This window comes from Mus pahari, chromosome 2, assembly GCF_900095145.1.
Source record: "Mus pahari chromosome 2, PAHARI_EIJ_v1.1, whole genome shotgun sequence".
Taxonomy (NCBI): Eukaryota; Metazoa; Chordata; class Mammalia; order Rodentia; family Muridae; genus Mus; species Mus pahari.
In genome coordinates, this window is record NC_034591.1 from 16764069 (window position 1) to 16784328 (window position 20260).

At 39.9% G+C, this 20260-nt stretch overlaps 1 protein-coding gene across 2 annotated transcripts in view; it reads right to left on the reverse strand.

Annotated features, from left to right (window-relative positions):
• The window catches only part of Reln (reelin), a 447612-nt gene that overhangs the window by 222572 nt on the left and 204780 nt on the right, over nt 1–20260 (reverse strand). For both annotated transcript variants that reach the window (XM_021190313.1, XM_021190312.1), the window contains exons 7-8: nt 18875–18971; nt 12884–12935 (exon numbers count right to left, since the gene is read on the reverse strand). In XM_021190313.1, coding sequence (XP_021045972.1) covers nt 12884–12935; nt 18875–18971 — 149 coding nt within the window. The remainder of the gene's footprint in view (nt 1–12883; nt 12936–18874; nt 18972–20260) is intronic.

Here is a 20260-nt window from a genome sequence, read left to right on the forward strand (position 1 = left end):
AAAGTTAAAAGTACCCTGACGTCTAAATGAGACTTTTTCTGTTTAATAATCAATCCCCCAAATCTAAAATGACATTATTAATAAGGTGTATGGATGGTAAAATGTTAAGCATCAAAATCCAGAGGCAGAATTACCTCTGTGCTCTTGACTGAGAACATTACAGAATGAAGTATCTTGAGAGCATGTAGACAATGCCCAGGATCAACATTCTAGGGCCCAAACTTATTAACAAAGAGGTTTATGTCTTGGTTCTGTAACATTTGCAGAATGGTAAGTTTCTAAAAATCTCACACTGGCTGTAATTTTTCATTCTAAATGAATAGGCAGAATCGTACCTTATTTTAATTCCGTGGTTTTACTTTTTTTCCCCTTATTGAAACTCTTACCAGGCCCCTCCAAATTATGAATGAAATGTACCCACAAACCCTGGCCCTCCTTCTGCTGAGAACAAACACAGCAGGTTTATTTCTGAGTTTCATTCATGGTCAAAGCCCTAGTACCAGAGGACAGAAACTCACGCCACCAGCTTTGTTTTTCCTTTCCTGAGCATGGTGCAACCCAGTGAGAAATTATTTTAACAATACAAGGAGAGTGGGGATGCGTATGGCTAGGTCCAGTTATTCCGGGATGTATAAATCTACACTGTGGATGCTTATTTTAGCTAGTTAGTTAGCTAGTTAGTTAGTTTGTTTGTTTTTGAGACAAGGTCTCACTATGTAGCTCTGACTGTCCTGGAATTAACTCTGTAGACTATGCTGGCCTCAAACTCACTGAGCTCTGTCTGCCACTGCCTCCTGAGTGCTGGGATTAAAGGCGTGCGCCACTATTCCTGGCTCTATAGATACTTCAAAGTAGCATGCTGTTCATGGCAAACACATGTAATTTCATCTGCCAATTTAAAATAAATGGGTATATAAAACTGTTTTGATAAATGAGAAAGTACTTAGAATTTCTAAAATTCTTCTCTCTATTACTGAGTCAAGATACTCCAATAAGGAAATGGATCATGTTACCATTAGGTTGGGATTAAAAGAATTACTTTTAAATAGTTTTTTTTTACTACATAAGAAATATTCAGCTTTGGAGTTGAATCTGAATGAGATCTCACGAGCTTCAGACATTCAATAGAAGTGAAAGAGGACCTGCAGGTCCCAGGATCTCCTCCCTGCAGTGCTTCTGTGCCACACTGACCGACTGGTGCCTCTACAGAGCTGTTACATACTAGCACATGAAAAAAATAGCAATTATAAGTGGGAGTCAAATCTAGCCCATCTGAAGCATGCCGGAGAGCTACCAGCTCACTCTGCAGCCACTCTGTAAGCACCCTGTACAATGGAGGGGACTCTAAGTACCCCCCGGAGCCAGGAACTTTTCAAAATTCATAAGAAATGTTCATTTCTTCCTATCAGTTTTGCTAGGTGACATAAACTAAGCAACTTTATAGTGTTTGACATAACATCTAGGCCATTTAAAACCAGAGATATTAGTACTGTCTAATGAACACTGACAAGTTACTCCCTCCTTGGGAAAAGAGCAATGTGGGCTCTAAAGTCCAAGAGGCTTAGTGGACAACATGCTTCATATAGTTGGTTTATTAAATTTACAGATTTCAGAAAGGAAATACTGGCACATATACTATATAATATGCCACACCCCAAAGTTGTTGCAATGCTTTCTAATCAAATACATTAATATTGCTGCAGTGAACTGTGTACATATTCACTTGAATAGTAGAGATTTAAAGGCTATAAATAGCTTTAAAACATTCCAGTCAAGTCTTGCTAGCAAATGAATTCAGCTCATGCCCAGGTTTGCAACCACAGATATTAAAAAACAAACCTGGCTTATGCTTTTCTTCTTAGTTTTTTTTTTTTTTTTTTATAATTTGAAACTGTAGATTGGGGACTGTGTGTGTGTATCTCTGGCAGCTCCCTCTATTTCTTTTCCCCTTTAGAGGAACAGGATAAATCAATTGGCATTTCATGTCTCAAGGCCTAGGTAGTTTCTTTCTTTTTTTTCTTTTTTCTTTTTTACATGGTTATGCCCTTTCCCACTAATCTCAGAACTTTCTAAAGTAAATCAGAGCAGAGCACAGCAGAAGGAAGCATTGCCCTCCTGGGGATTGGTAGTGGCTGTGGAGAACAGCCTCCGACGGCCTAAGTTCTGCCTTAAAAACAATCTGCCTTTTAAAATGCAGCACTGAGCCACAGGAGGAGGAGAGGACCGATCTCACAGAATTGATAGATGGGGAAGAACACTGGCAGAAATCATGCCTCTAGATAACATAGTGGGGCCATAAATACTGCCGGCTCTAGGAGTGTCTGCACGGGGGCCATGGAGGACTCTGATGGCACAAGTGCCACAGCTGCCATCACTCAAACCTCAGCCTCTGGGATGAGCAGGCTGCACGCGCTGCATGTAAATGACAGCATTTGATATAAAAACATCAAAAAGTTATGGAGTGCATGCAATCTGGCTGCTTAGGGTTTCCTGCTATGATTGAAGCAAAGTGTAGCAGGATCAACATGCCCCCTCATCTTTCAAGATGGGTAAATGGAGGACAGGACCATTAACTCAAGATTGGAAGGAAAGAGATGAACAGGTGACTTTGAGGAAAGCTTTTAAAAGGCTATCCAGTGCCCCTCCCAGGAGCTCACCTGTGACTGTAAGCTGCAGCAATCAAGAAATAGGTGTGCCTCACTCTAAACTCACGTTGGAAAATGTGATGGGCAACATGAACCTACTGCAATAATAGCTACACTGGTAATTATATTTAGTGCTTTAATAATTTTTTAGCTATGAGTAATTTTTTAATGATTAAATGGGGGGGGGAGGGGAAATACCAGCACAGTGGCCCCAAGGCATCAAAGAAAATACCAAGAGCTTATTTGCTATTTTGTGATTTTTCTTTAAAATAACCCCTCCTCAATCAAGGCTAACATTATCTACACAACCAATTTTTTTTTTTACAGTGAATGTCTGTTTAACTATTTCACTGGAGGCAGCTGTGCAGATTTATTCATCTTTGCCCATCACGTCTTTTAACAATAATAGCACAGAAAACGACTATCTTACACTTCAAAGTTTTATTTCTATCTTTATGGAAACTGCAAGAAACAGTCTAGGACCCCTCGTTTACTTGTTGTGGTAACAAACTGACCTACTCTTACCATGAGAGCAATATTGTACTATGTCAGCTCTAGAAGTATTAACCTACAACTAAACTGTGACCCCAAGTTTAAACATTAAATATTGTCTTCTTCAGGTCAGGTTAGTACCACTTAGTTTTTATGCTGTTTTTTGTTGTTGTTGTTGTTGTTGTTGTTGTTCCTTTCCTACTCTAAGGAACCTACAGTATTGTAGCAGTTTTCTGTTTGTGCATATTGCTTTATTTTGCTACATACTGATATAAATTTACATAATTTATAAATTGGATAGATTGAAAATAGCTTTTCTCCAATAGAACTTTATCTTATTTTCTAATACTGTTCAAAGTAGGTTGTTTTTTATTATTCTTGTTGTCTTACTGCCTATCAGCTAATCACAGAATGCCATGGAGCAAATGTAGTGTTCAAGACAAGAGGAAATCTACCAGGAAAGATGGTTTACCTTAAGTATGTTATTTTACCAGATCTCAGATCATGAGTTAAAATAAGTGCTAAGGAATGGATGCAGAGGGAGTTGATCCTTGGCTGAGTCCATGCTCCGTCTAGCCCCCAGTAGGCATGCTCTTAGCTGCAGACTGCATGTTCAATGGCGTTACACATCCTTGAATGCAGGGCTGCTCCTATAGTTCATGAAAGGCAGGCTTGATCTCTCCGTGCTGTGCCTGCATGAAAAGCTCACAGCTTATGCCCTGCTTAAGTTCAGGGGCTGAGGCCAAAGAGGCAGGGCTTTGATTCACGGGTAAAAAGCTGGGCAGGGAAGAATGCATACTCCATCAGATAATGTTTTGTGGCAGCCCAGGCAGGAAATGTCCTGGGGCTTCTACGTTCCAAATGCCATAAACGGGAATCATGGCTGAAAGGGTGCCACAGATAATCACTTTAATTAAGAACTGTCCCATTCTGTACAAAGGAAAGTCCTGGAGTTATTCTTGGACCTGTTAAGAACAAATGAATTCAATTTTGATAAAATAGGACAACCAAAGTTAATAGCTTCAATGATTATTTTATTAATAGAAATTGTTAATTTAGAGAAATGAATGTGTCCATAATATTTGGTCAGCATTGACTTATCAGTGAATAATTATTTAAGCATGGAAATCTAGGATTTAATGTCTGCATTGCTATTGTGCTCACTAAACATACTCCTGGGAGAAAGCTTGACATGTTTATAGTTTATAGTATTTATAATTGAGGAAACATAATATTATAAAAAGAACTATTATACATGGGAAGATTAATTTTAAGTATTTACTCAAATTGATATTAAGGATTAGGAGTAGTCAAAATAGAATATTCAAATTAATGACCCCTCAGAAGTAGTCTGTAGGTATTAAAACCATGTTTCTTTTAAATCTTTCTCAACCATATTTTAAGAGCAAGTGGTTCATTTTCTGTTTGGTATCTGTTTATTTTTAAAATGAGGGTACCATGGAGCAATGACTTCTGCTTGGGGTTAAATCTGTCAGGGAACAGGATCTATGCACTTTGCACAGAAATGTGATGGTGTCTGACCTGTTAATATCTCATTCACCTTCCTGGCTACGCTAGGGGACCTCCTCCAGCTTCCACCTTCCTGGTTAGAACTCGCTAGGGGACCTCCTCCAGCTTCCAGCAGATGGACATGACCACAGTGTAGGAAATGAACAGCTGTACTCCTCTTCGGCGCCTTTCTCGCTTTTAGTCCCATCCCTGTTTTCTGCACTGTAATAATCCCACGTCTCATAGGAAAAGGCACACTGATTCTTTTGCAATTTGTATATGTCACAAATGCTGTGACCTCCCCCAAGCCTTTCCAAGTATCAACTCTTTCCCAATTTCCCTTCATGGTCACAGAAGAGAGATTTTACCAGAGACTGTGATAAGGAAACTCATGGACAAGAAATGTCAAATGCATCAGGTTTGCAAAGATTTCCTCCTTTCCCTGGACCAATATAATCAATGCCTCAGTGCTCATGTGTCTGCCCCCCAAAGTACCAATTTTTACTTGGGGGTATCAGATAAGCATCTTTATTTGAATTATCAGCTTTTTTTTTTTTTTTTTTTGCTCAGATCTTGGTCTCAGCTCTCAGAATGGCCTGCAAGGTAAAATCCTTTTAAGGGTGTTGCCATTCTTGCTCCTGTCAGCCTCCCTCCAAGAGAGATGAGGCCCTGCCCTGGAGCTCCCTTTCTCCTGCATGCTCTGCTAGGATGCGTTTTTAGTTTCTTCTGCTCTGAGTCATGTAAACATCGTTGCTGTGTACCATCCAACTTGCTTTGTTTTCACAAAGAAACTCCTCTTGCCCAAAGTATTTGGTAATCATTTAAGGGATAGCATTTAATCTTTGATTTGATAATTTTTTTAAAAAAAATATCTGGGGCACATCATAAATTTTTGTTTTTCCATGTGATTACAGGTACCATTATAGAGAACTTCCCAAAGAGCTTCTCTGTGACAGAAGGGTTGCCCATCAAGTCCCTTGGATGATCAACAGGGGACCGGAGATCACTGGTTCCCATTAAGATCTGAACTGTCCATGGATTTCCCTCAGCCTATTCCTCTGCCACAGCCATCAGAATGGGTATGACCCTGAGTATGATGGGACGCACCACTCAGTCACATTCCTCAGCTATGAATTAAGCTCATTTTAGTTCCCGTGCATCTAGTTCCCATTTATAAAGAGAGACGGACACTGCCAGTCCCTGGTGATCATCTCAGCAACAAAGGGTGCTCGAGAGACATTGTCAATACTGATGACCAGCCTCCCACGCTATGAGGAACCCCCCTGATAAACGCTAGCAGAGTGTGGTTAGGAATGAACTGCTGATGTTTATTATTTAAGGACCATCAGACGAATGACAATGTGAACGCTTCAAGAGAAAAGACATAATCTTTACTTGAGTTTAGATGACGTTCATCTTTTATTTAGTTACTGGTTCTAGTAATTAAAATTTAATCTAAAAAATTTCCTAGAAACTTATGCTTAGTGTAATTTTACTGTAGTATTTAAACTGAGAAAAACATTCTCTTTAAAATAGCACTTAATTCTTTGGTGTGAAAAGGATTCAAAATATATAAATATATTTTAAAATGAACTATATATATTTAAGTTAAACTCATCTTTTAAGCTATATCTGCCATACAGAAGCACAGGCCACTCCTGTGATAAAAGAGCAGACTTTCCAGGGCCAAAATCAGCTCCACACAGTTATTTATTAAATTAAGGTACTACAGAAGTATTCTATATGTACATATTTAGATTTATATGTTTTAACATATATCCTAGAGGTATGAAAATCAAGTCATAAAATTATTTTAATGTATATTGCACCTGAGAACTTTATAATAAAAACATGTATTGAACTTCAACTTCAGAAAGCATAAGCATTAAATTAATTCTGCTATTAAACATTCCCAAAATTCCAAGTTTTATTTACATTTGTTTTGAGCTCAGCTTCCCAGACATTTTATTGGTGGGACACAGATCGCCATGTTCCAGACAAGGTTTTCCTATTTGGTAATCAACTCTCCAAGGCCTTACTTCGCAAGGATAGCAGAGCTGGCAAAGCACAGACTCTAATTTAAATACAGTACATAATTTCAGTAAGTTCGTGCAGGAAAGGAGCAGTAATTCATACAGAGGTACCCAAGACTCAATTCCTCCTCCCTCTCAATTACCTGCTCTAAAAGAACTGAGGAAATTTATCTACTGAATCAGGTTCTGTGTAATTAAGATGTTTATGAATTGGGCTCAGGGGGGAAATGAACAGCTTCTCTGTGCCATACAAACTGTAATCTCTCACACACGTGGCATTTTATTTCTTTATTTAATAAAAATACGAAGCCACATTTCTCTTCTTTTTTCATAAGTTTCTGTTCAGCTGGGAGCACCTCAAACGCTGGACTGTTCTACTGGCTAGTCTACAAAGTATGGCCACAGAGAGTAGGCAGCTCTGACTTATATCAAAGATACCTTAGCATGTGTTGTACAGAAAGCAACTCAGGCCCGAGTCCTTTCACATACTAATATCTAAATACAAAGCATTTATGATCTGATGTTCCCCATGTCTTGAGATTATTAAAGCAAACCAAAAGCAATACAAACACAGACTGACATCCCTCTAACATAAACACTCTCACACACTCACAACCTCCCAATATAACAGCACATATACACAACTCCCCAATATAAAACACAATAGCCTCCAGACACACAACCATCCAGTACAAAAAACAAAAGCCCCAGACATTTATCATCAATAAAGCCAAATTTAAAAAGGTAATTAATGGATTTCCAACAAACCATAGATTCTAAATGAGTTCAATAACTCCATCCTGTTGAGCACATGTATATTTCTGCCTACTCCTGTCAGTAGAAGCAATGTTTATTGGTGATTCCTAGTTTTCTTCTGGATCATCTCCATTCATTGACATCCTCAGATCGTCTCTCTGAAAACCACTTTTGTCATGAAAGTCTGCATCACACCAGCTCAACATATATCTTGATGCCACTGGAATCATTACCTGTTACTCTGGTAGGAAATCTCTATTTGTGTGTCGCTGGCTTTGGTGCTAAGACCAACCCAATGCTAAGTCAGATCTACTCAAGTTACACCATCTGTTTCTGTTTGTCTGCTTGTGTGTGTGTGTGTGTGTGTGTTTATGCATATGTAGGTGAATGTACACACGGAGGACTGAAGTTCATGCTTGCTTTCCACTGTATTTACGGAGGCACAATCTCTTCCCGAATGCAGGGTATGCCAGCTCCTGCTGGTCTAGGTGGCCTAGCCAGCTAGCCACGGGGACCTCCTATCTCTGCCTCTGAGTGCTGGGATCGTAAGTGGTGCCTGTTCTGCTTTTTAAATGAGAGTCTGGTGTAAGGACCAGATCACAAAGGGCTTACTCACTGAGCTGCCATCTCCGCAGCCCACACTATTTGTTCTTTATGGTGTCTGTTTACCTTCGATCCTCATTTGGTGAGTGGTTTCCATTCATCTCAAGAAAGAGCTGGGTAAAAGTGAACAGTATATTCTTATAGAGTAGCTCAATGCAAGGTGTATTTCAAGAAGACTGTAAGTCCAGTCTTAACCCAACTATAAAAACAAAGTGTTTGAAGAGCTCAAGACTGTCTTAGTTTGACTTCTGTTATGATCAACACCATGGCCAGAAGTAATGTGGGAAGAAGGAAAGGGTCCATATATACGGCTTCCATTTCTGAGTCAGAGTCCATCACTGACGAGGAAGCTGCCCAGTGAGTCACTTGTTCCCTGGTTTCTGCTCAGCTCACTTTCTTACATAGCACAGGTTCTTCCATCATGGATGGTACTGCTTGCAGTACTATGAGCTTTCCCACATGAATCAACAATGCCCCACAGACATGCCACAGGAGAATCTTATTTGAGCAGTCCCTAAATTGAGACTCCTTCAGACATCTCTGGGCTATGCAAGTTGACAGTTGAAGCTAACCAGGACAATTATATTTTCTTATTGTTTAAGAAACCCCCTTGTAGCCCTCTGTTAAAACCATGCCATTAAACAAATTATTATTAATAGTAATTATTATTATTGTTATTGTTATTATTATTATACGCAGGATCTAACTATGTAGCATAGGCTAGCTTTGAACTCACTATGAGTGCCAGACTGCCCTAAACTCTCAGACCTTGAAATCTCTAGTGCGGGGTTTATGACATTTGAAATAAGTTTGACTAATTGACTAACAATTCTCACTTAGGTTTCTATTAAACATTAAAATATTCAGCCTATTTGAACTAGCTCTTTAGAGACATCTAATCTTTTATCTGACATTGCTCCCATCTGCCCAGGCTGGTCCTGGCTTAGGAGGCATTGCCATGTCTCTCCTTGCTTGTATTCAATCCAGGTCCTGTTCTGAAAGCCTACTCCTGACCTGTTAAGAGACTGGTTGGGGGTTGGGGATTTAGCTCAGTGGTAGAGCACTTGTCCAGCAAACCCAAGGCCCTGTGTTCAGTCCTCAGTTCCAGATCAGGATGCTTCTAGTAAGAAGCTCCCACAACCCTGCCTTTGAATTACACCACTGTCAAGACCCACTGGACCCAGGCACCCTGAGACCTGCACACGCCCACTACCATAATGATGTAGAATGCCACCCACTATTGTAACAACCTCACATTGGAGAGTCCTTATTGCAAATGTATCAACTGCCTCCTACTGCCCCAGTTGACTGCTACAAAAACACCTGACTTTTTCTTGTATGATAACTAAAGTTAGCTCAAGACAATGAAGAGCAAGTGTCCAGTCAGTCTGTCAAATGAATGACAGATACAGAGACCCACCAGTATTTCTCTTGGAAGGAAAATTCTGTTTAGGAAAACAGCTTGGAGAAATCTGTAAGATAATGCGTTACCTGGGGCATCAGCTCAAATGTCTCTTCCACCCCAGAGGAAATCTACAGGGAATGGGAAAAGCCCCTATGGAATCTACAGGGAATGNAATCTACAGGGAATGGGAAAAGCCCCTATGGAATCTACAGGGAATGCATAAGGCCCGAAGGCTGTAACCTCCAATTCCACAAGCTGAATCTGAGGACTCAAGTGAGAACTGTAGCACACGCATGCCTCAGCATCGAAACGGAAACTCCTTTTTCATAGGAGCAGAAAAATGAGAAACTCTTAGAATATCTCAGGACACTTTTTAAGATGGCCTAGCTCTGGATAAAATAATAAAATTTCAGCCTGTAAAACTGAGCTTTCAGAATGCTGTTGATGTTAAAAACCTTCTATTTAAGAATGTTTGAGTATATTTATATACATGTAGACATGGGAATAATATACATATACCATTTAAAGCATGCATGTAATATTTATCCACATTACACATATTTGAAGGAACTTTAAAACACACCTCAGTAATGTAAGTAATTTCTGTACACAGATCTTTTAGGTGCTTGGGACTCCTTTCAATTACATTTTAACATACCTGGAAATGCTTATAAGGGCAAAATGAAAATTCCTAATTAGGAATATATTTCATCATTGAGCTCATAAATAATGATGAATTTCCTTAGAAATTACCTACATATCATCTGAATGATTATATAAAATGGGCATTGAATGTGCTTCCCAAACATGGCACTGAAATTGACTATCAGCACATTAATCGTATAGATTTGGAGAATTTCAAGAAATATAAAGAAATATAAATGTTAGGCTGACATCCCATAACTGCTGAGTATAGAAGAGATGCTTATTACACAGAAGTTACTATTTTGATATTTCATTACTACAGGCATGTAAAGTCTGAAAAGAGTCCACACATAGGATTTTTGTGCATGCTTAGACGAGCCCCTCATCCCATCCCTGTTAATAGAGGGATACCAGTGCCCTTTACAAACATTCACATAAATGAATAATCATGAGATACATAAATCCATTTCTGGAAATTCATTCAACTCTGACTTTATAGTTGCCCACACATTGTACGCAGGTAGGTAAGGGTTGGTTCCTATGTTGTTTAACCCTTTCCACACCAGAAAGCTTCTAGCCTCAAAATGTAGTAAACGAATTTCCCAATTAAGTTTCTAAGCAATAAACTATAATTTCTCTAACTATACTGATTCATTGTCAGTGCTACATTACATGTTTTATGTTAAAACCATCACCCAGAAAGATTTTAAAGAGGAACTTTGTAGGTTATAAACTCAGGTCTTCATCTCTCTTTCTCCCCTGACCCATTTCTCCTCGATTCTCTTATGCTTACCATTATTTAAGGTAAAATCCGGGATTCAAACCCATGCTCTAAGTTGTACAAGCTGGTCTGTAAACATGTAGGAAAATCAAAGTTTGTCCTACGTCAGAATCTGGGTCTAACCCAGGGAGTTCAGCCTGAGCTACTCTGTGTTCTAAGTGCTATATACTAAGCCTTGCACTCTCTCGCCACCACCCAATGCCCCCTGCTTGGTCCCTGCACTCTCTAGCCACCACCTAATGCCCCCTGCTTGGTCCCTTTCTAGCAGTTCTACTGAACTGATACTGCAGTTGATCTGACTGAAAAGGTAAGGAAAAGAGACTTCACAGCAGATTTGTTATTCACAAAAATACCTTTTTCTTTGCTATAATAAAAAAAATAATTTCATTGATGCCAGATCACTTCTCCCTTGAACAGAGTGAAAACCTGCTGAAATTATGGATTCTTCTGTGGTCCTTCATTGCCTAAATATTATATTTTAAATTAATATTTATTTCTAACAAAAAGGATACTCCTAATATAGATAAACTAGAAACCATTATTCCTCTTTATTTTGACTTTTAAGTGGTTTAATAAATAGAACACATTAATTCTGGTTAAGATTCATGAAGGTTCCTGTTAAGCTATAGTTTAAAAAAATTTGTTCTTGTCAAATTAAAATTATAAAAAGAACTCTGTTTCATCCTGATTATAAAACATGATTAGTAAGGCCATGCTGACAGACTGAGAAAGCCATTTAAATCTCTTTTCTCATTTTCACTAGCAAGTTCTTTCAGTAAATATGTACTTTTTGTTTGTGCATAAAATTCTGCGGGTCATATACTGTTAATAGGAGAAGCAATCTAAACTATAATTGGGCAGTCTTCCATCTCTACACAAGGTCACACATCTACACAAGGTTACACACCTACACAAGGTCACACACCTACACAAGGTCACACACCTACATAAGCTTTAATGAAGCTTGCTGATACAAGATTAACAAGCACATGATCAGAAAACCCTCTGTGATGTAGTCAATGGCAGTGGGCTCTGATGTAGACACTGACATGTGCTGATGTAGTCAACTGCAGTGGGCTCTGATGTAGACACTGACATGCGCTGTATAACAGGAGCTGCTGAAGAAGATGACCTTCTTTCTACCAGTGGCTGACCTCCAAAGATGGGGAGAGCAGATGGTGGAGGGCCAGGGTGTGACTACCATATGCCAGCAACCTCAGGACTTAGACAAACCTAGGTCCCATTTAGAGGACAGGCTCTTTCTTTCTGTAGAATATTATCTTTGGAAATGTATACAAGTTGCTTATTGATTCGTGTGTGTGTGTGTGTGTGTGTGTGTGTGTGTAAATTTTGTAAAAGAATAGAATAGATAGCAAAACTGCTACCATTTTATTAAAAGGCATATTATTATTGAATATTTTATTAAAAGGCATAGTTACTGGATATTTTGGATAAGAACTTTTGCTTTTCAATCCAAAGCCTTGGAAGAGCTTAGGAAATTGAACACATTTCTATCTTAAACTGAACAAATATAACTATAGGGCATTTCTGCTACAACAGAGTAACTCAATGTACTCAAAATCCATATGTAAATCATTTAAAAAAAATCAGGACTGGTAAGTTGGCTCAGGGGTAAAGGTGACACTGCCAGTCCTGAAAGGGAAGTTTTATCCCTAAAATCCACATGGTAAAAAGAAAGTCAAGTCCATCAGCTGCTCTCTGGCCTCCACATGCGTGTCTGTTTATGCACATACATACCCACCATGAATAAATGGGATATAATTAAATGTCTTTAAAATGTTACAGATTACCCGCAGCACTTTTCATACCAATCACTACTGGTAAGGAGTGGGAACAGAGAAGAGTGTTTTAAAATGTTTAATTTCACTTTTTAGATTATTTGGTACAAAGACTTAATTAACCTTTCCCACTTCTAAAGCACCCGGCACAGTTGTACACTCCGATTAAAGCGACACTTTTAAGTTAACCTGCTGCAGTTGCTCCAGACACTTACCGATGGAGAACTGGAGGACAGATGCTGTTGTTGTGTTCAGACATGTGGTGGTCTAGAGAGAAAACATGCCACAGTCAGACCAGGAAGGCAAGAGAAGGAAAGCTTAGAGGCAGAGTGCTCAGAGGCTCTCTCAGCCGGTCACCCATCCCCGCCCTCAGCCAGAGCATAGACTGGCTCCCCTGTGGGAAGCAAACCATGAGACCCCGACCAGCTTATACAGTGAACTTCACAGAGTGCCACGGAGATAATTCTCCAGGTCATCTTGCCGGCTTTTAACAGAACTACACAGCCATCTCCTCCCTCTGCCTTTTTACCAGTCTAAGCCAAAGAAAATCTCCTAAAAAGGCAACCAAACAAAAATTGCGAGATAAGAGTAAATGACTAGAAAAAGATTATTTGTAAAAGCAAATAGAGAGGCACTGATCTGATAAGACACAGGTTAAGGACACTTGGCAACCTGACCCTGAGTCCAAGCTCAGGCCTCAGTCGAGGCAAGGAGAGAATTTACTCTAACAAGTTGTCCTTTATATCTGCGCTGTGGAATCTCTATATCCTACCCCATATGCACAAAACAAATGCATGTAACAAGAATTTTTTTTTTTTTTTAGTATGTAGAACCAAAACAGCTAATTTAAATGCCATAATCTTTGGAGAGTAATAAAAATATTCTAAAACCAATCATGATAATGACCATATAATTTCATAACTGAATATAGAACCTATGGCCATTTCTTAAAATGGGAGTGGGAAAGGTGAAGAGGAAGAAGGGGGAGGAAGCGCATGAAGAAAGATGGGATGGGGAATGAGGAGGGCGAGGGAGAGACATTATGAATAAGGGTCTGGAAAGAGCCTCCCCCACACTTCTGTTAAATCTCCATGTCATGAAGTGTTGTTAATAAATTCTTCACTTTGGAAGGAGAAATGACATGGATAAATTGTGTGTAAAGTTATTTATGCTTTGGAGTAGGCACACCTCCCTAATGAGACGAAAGTTAAGTTTTCACTTAGCTGGGCTCCTGAGCTCTGTTACTGGGGTCTGGAAGTCTCACAAGATCCCACTCTTAGAAACAGGCTCTCAGTGAGTGTTTGCTCAGCCTAGCAGCAAAGCATGCTGTCGTACATCTCTCTCTGTCAGATCCGACACCTTTAAACATGTGAGTGTAAAATCCAGTGGAGAGGCAGCCAGGATAAGTGGGGATGGCCTGAGACATTTCGTAAGCCCTTCAGCCACAGAGTCAGTACGAGCTCCTACTTTATGCCAGATAAAAATCACTGGAGTAGACTGACAAAGGGAATTCTAGCTGTCTTTAGTCTGAACCTACCCATCATGCCCTCTGCTTCCTGTGTTCTTCCTTCCCCCGGAGACATCAGAGAAAAATGAACAATAAAATACTTTAAAAAGAAATCTGCTTTCCCCCATAGCTTTTAAAGTAAGTTTAACTCTCTGCCCTCATGGATTTCCCATTGGATAATTTCATATTAAAATCCAAAGGTGCGCACAACCAACAGAGAAATTTTCTTTTAAATCCACATAAGTTGAATGATTTTATGTAACTGAGTAGATTCCCAGATGAATCATGAAACAGTTCTGAAAGTGCATTCTTTGAAATAGTGATATTATATAAATTAAAAGCACTATGGTTATTGCTACTGCTAGTATACAGAGCATCCTAGAGAGTCCTACACGTTGTCCCCTGCTAATGCAATAACTGATGCTGTGTCACCTGTCTAAACAAGTCACACAGCTGTGACCTCTGCTACCAAGTAGCAAATTACTGCACAAAACACTGCTAAGTTTCAAGGGTAATCAAGGTGACCAGACCGTAGCTTCTGGTTAGTCATTGATTCTCCATTTGTTCCTTCCGATGGGACACTGAGGACTCCTGTGGCATCTGATGCTCATCTCATTACTATGCCTACTCATGTTCGTAAAACCATCAGGGCCTTGGAGATGAGCGAGGGTAATGAAGTGTTTGCTATACAAACATGAGGACCCAAGTTCAGACCCATCTAAAAGTGTGGGCATGAAGGGGCTAATCTGCAATCTGAAGCAGGACAGGGTCAGGCAGAGACAAGTAGATCTCTAGAGCTTACCAGCCAGCTCATTAAGCGGAACTGGTGAACTCCAGATCAGTGAGAAGCCATCATTCAAAGCAGAGCATGGAGAACAATGGAGGAAGATAGCCAGAATTGACCTCTGGCCTCCACATACACATGTGGATATGCACTCACATGTATGTGTGCATATACAAGCACTAGAGTACACAAAAAAAGAATAGGAAAGATGAACACACAAAAAGAAGATATAAAATCAACTCGTGTGGGTGGAATTGGGTTTTATAAATTATTACTCCTGAGTTCAAGTCGGTTTTTGATAGATAGTATAGTAATTATGAAGCCATTTTTCTCACCGTATCTCAGCGCTCTTTAACAACCAATCAAGTTTCAAACTGTAGCAAACACAATGACAGTTTATGTAAATCTGGAGAGCTCACCATAGACTGAGACCCTTTACTATGTCCCCATCCTTGCCAATTGTCACTGAATTCAACAGACTTTTGGTCCAGCTTACCGCTATAACTAAAACATATCTTCAACTCTATGAGAAAAAATTCTTTTTGCAAAGAAACAGCAGGAAAGGGACACAGCTTGATGTTCAAGTGCTTGCCAAGCATGTGAGACCCTGTGTCTGATTCTACAGCACTGCAAAAAAGGACTTTTCAAAGACAGGAGCACAACTCACTCCAAATTTTAAGAAGATATTTCTCTTTATTTTCATTTTACATTAGCAAAATAAATGAAGCTGGGTGTCATGACTTAAAGTCTGCAGACGTGACTAACAAAATGTCCAAGGACCCCACAGAACTTTGTGATGGGTGGAGACAGATGCTCCCATAATGCATTTGTGTAATGGCAGGATACATGAGCCTAAGTCTGAAGAATGCAGGCTTAACAGCAGGTCCTTTATGATGTCATTTGCTCTCTCCTTTCAGCCCCAATTTTCAGTCTCAATTTTACTCCTATGGCTTGTTTTTTGTTTATTTTAAAATTTCTTTTCTCCATATCAGGAGCAAGGAGTTTTGTAGGCAAACATCTTATCACAGGATCAAGATGGCTCCAGGAAGACATTATAGCTCCCTCGGTGCCAGTGGGACCCACACCACCAGACTTGAGCTCATGGTGACCAGAGGACACCCTAACTAAGACTATGAGCTCCACTCCCTGCTATAATCTTCTCCTGCAGGGTCCTGGAGCCATTGCCAGCAGTCCTCAGAGCACTAGACATCTTGCCTGCGTCCTTGGCATTGGATCAAATGCTTTCCCTGATTCCCCATCATGTGTGTTTTTATTGTTGGGAGTGGTCCTTGGGGAGAGAAGTATGACCCAGGCCTGGAAAGTCTCAGATCCAGACCTGCAGACTCGGACTTACAGATGGAAAGAGAAAGCCCTAAACATCTTCGCTTGTGGTTCTTCCTTTCAGTAATCCATAGAAACTGGATCATGGAAAACAAGTGGTCTGTTGCTTAACAAGCAATGATTCGGGGCTGGCATCTTTAAGCAGTCCTTGTATACAATAGCACAGCCTGGATTCAGTTTTGAAATTCTATGTTTGGATTTTAGTAAATATATTAACTGACAACTGAATCCCTCACTTTTCATTGGACTGGACTGTTACCTATGAACACAACTTGGATATTATATATACGTTGGCCTCTAGGAGAGTATAAAATATAAAATTGACAAAAAATTAAATAGTTGTTATTGCTAAAATCTGTCATAGCCAGTCGTGGTGGCTCATGCTTTTCATCCCAGCACTCAGGAGGCAGAGACAGGCGGTGTTCTGAGTTTGAGGCCAGCCTAGTTTACAAAATGAGTCCAGGACAGCCAGGGATACACAGAAAAACTTTGTCTTGAAAATTCAAAACAAGCAAACAAATAAACGAACAATAAACCCCTATCTCTTTGGCTCTATAAAACACATTCATTTTCAGAAAATACTTATGATGGGAATATACAACTCCATACCATTCTTATATTGTAGAAGATTATTTAGACATTTTGAGACAGGAACTTGCTATGCATGTATCCCAGGCTGTCATCAAACTCACCAGCCCTCTGCCCGCTCTGCCTCATACTGAGATTATAGCCTACTATGCGAGTAAAGATTAATCTCACATAACAACTCAAAACCAACCAACTGGGATATCAAATCTAAGAAGAAACACACTGGGATACAGAAATAATTCATGTTGATAAAAAATTAGATATTTCAGTTTTTACTTAACATAAGAATTTATAGAAATACAAATTCTGGCATTATATCATGAGATACTTTTATTTCCCATTGCCAATATTTTCAGAAATATTACTGAATGGAACACCTCCCAAAATAGGCAGTAATTCTCAGCTCAATTAACTATGGTAAAATTAATTTTATTTTAAGGATTACAGATAATTAATTCAATCAAGGTATATTATTTAAAGCATACTAGCAAATTAACTTTTTTCAGAACGAACTTCACTACCAGAGTCGTATTTGTCTGCAGGTATTATAACACCTTGTGAGACTTGAATTATAAGCACCTATTATTTTAATTTACATCTAATTAATCCTGCTTGTGATCTAGTTTCCATTGAAAACTTAATTCATCAATGTTCTGAACTGCATATCCCTAATAGGCTAAATATACTTATTGCCACAAAAGGGGTATTCAAGCATAATAAAGTAAGAACATGTTGCAAAGTTAATTGGTTTCCACATTTTGATTATTAAATCTTCTTCGAATTGCTCATAGAGGGGTCGCCTCTTCATGATGGAAGCTAATCTTTTGACATCTTTTAAAGTTAGTGACTTTGAAAGACAGTGTGTGACACAGAGGTAAAAACACAAGCCCCACAGAGGCTTGGGCAGCAAAGGACCTGGCACCAGGGAGTGCGGAGATGCGAGAGGCAGAGCAACTGAGTCAGGACCTCACAGAGTAACAGTTCTTATCCTTTTCAGGGCTTGAAATGAATGCCATCCTCAACCAGACCCCAGGGACTAAAGAATGCAGTCCTCAACCAGGCCCAAGGGACTAGACCACCAACCAAAGAGTACAGGGACCCAGGACTCCAGCAGCATATGCAGAGGAGGATGGCCTTGTGGGACATCGATGGGAGGAGAGGCCCTTGGTCCTGTGAAGGCTTGATGCCCCAGTGTAGGGGCTGCCAGGGCAGTGAGGTGGGAATGGGTAGTTGAGTGGGGGAGCACCCTCACAGAAGCAGGCGGGGGTGGTGGTGGCATAGGGGGTTTGCAGAGGGGAAACCTGGAAAGGGGAATCTGAAATGTAAATAAATAAAATATCCAATTTTTTTTTTAAAAAAAAGGGGGGGGGGAGGCTCAAGTCAAAGCAGCAAAAGCCATCAGCATACACTGGCGGCTGACGGCTTTAAAGAATGCTCACTGTCTGTATTAAGTCCAGATCTTACCTTCTCAAGCAACGGCTAATGTCCTAAACTAAATGGGAGCAACTACTCTGGAGTCATTTGGCATAAATTACATTTAAAACAAGCTCAGTTATAAGTACATTCTATAGAAAAAAAAAATCCATCAAGGTTCATCTATTGTTAGGAAATAAAGTTTTAAAGTAATGTCGTAAGAAACTCTTGAGTTGGAGAGAAAATGATGATGAGATCAAGGCTTTATATAAGAACACAGAAGGTCACAATTTGTTCAAATGTGACATGCATTATGTACATATATGATAGACACAGTCATATGTGCACTTTAATCCATCTAATCACAGGGATGAATTTCGTTTTCTCAGATTCTCCAATGCTGCCAGCTTTATCACTGAGCTTATGAGCTCTTCCAAGTTTGAAACAAATGAAAATAGTGCAGATGGTATTTCAAACTTTCATCTGAATGCTAGAGAATAAAAGAAACGCTTGTTGACAAAAAGGGCGGTAAGGGCCATAGCCAAACGACACAGCGCAGCAGCACACACTTACCAGCTCTCGAGGGCCGTACGGCTCACAGAAGGTGACAGCATTGCCATGCATGATGGTGCCACACTGCTCTCCCATCTCACAGTTGCTGCATTCAATCCTGCAGGAACACAGAGTGCACTCAGTCTTGGACTAAGCAGTACATGGTAGCTTCTTGCCCCCACAGTCAGTCATTCTACTAATGGTCACTAATCGCACAGGACGGTCATGGTGGTACACTGGATTCTGACAAGACTTAGAAAGCACAAAACCAGAAAGGCTTCAGCGTAAACTTTAGTTCTTTCAGTCATGTGCAGTGGTGGGAAATTCCTTAAATCTCCCAAGGTTTCAATTTCCTCATGAATAAAATGAGGGTAGCACACCGCCCCAAGTCTCGAACAGCCATAGTGACAATCAGATGAGACACTAGAAACTGACAGTACAGAACCAGTCCCTAAACAGGCCTTAATAAAATATGGTATTACCCATAGTTATATAGAAGAAACGAAAGCCCAATGGACAAGGACAGTTTAAAGGGTTAAAAATAAAGTAATACTCTCTTACATAATGAACTAAAATTCTACATCTCTATAATCTCACAAATAGTTCGCGTTATAGTCAGTGTAAAAATTTTAAGTAACTATTCTCAAGCAAACTTACATGTTTACATTCTACTATGTTAAAATAATGAAGCCAGATGCAGTCGATATATAACTAAGGAATAAGCATAGATTCTAATACTAGCCAATTTTGGATACTGACCCATGTTAACCATGAACAGAATTGAATCCTCTGTTTATTACTGTAAACTGAGGTGGTTAATCCGAACATAAGACAGGATCAAAGGTTACTTTTTCATGCCTGTCGAGTACAAACTGGAGGTATACCTACTCTGGACTTGACTTTGAGCATGTTCGGTAACATTTATAATGCTCTTCACTGTAACATTTCCTCCTACAATCATAACACATCTAACGTGTGGGAAGAAAGATCTATATTTTCCCTGTCTAGTCCTCAAACCACATGAGAGCTTTATTTGATGCAGAAAGAGTATTTTCAAAGACCTTCACAATCCAGGTGCCAAGCTCTGTGGAAAGGGCGCTGTGCCCTTTGCATGGCAGACCCGCCGGGTTATCCCTCTCTATTGTGTATGCTTTCAGGGAGGGGCAGTGACTCCCTTCCAGACAGGAAGACAGAGTGTGGAGAGAGCTCCCACCGCCCCTGAGGGCCAGAGGCAGTGCACGGTGAATATAAACTTGGTAGCCGATTAAGGACCCTCTTCCTCGCTTTACCATAAGGGCAAGTGTCAGCTATCCTAGCCTCCTCAGCCGTGCCCACACTGCAAGATCAGAGATGCCGCAGAAAAGAATAAGGACTTCCAATATGGATTTATGGTGTCGTTCACTGTGT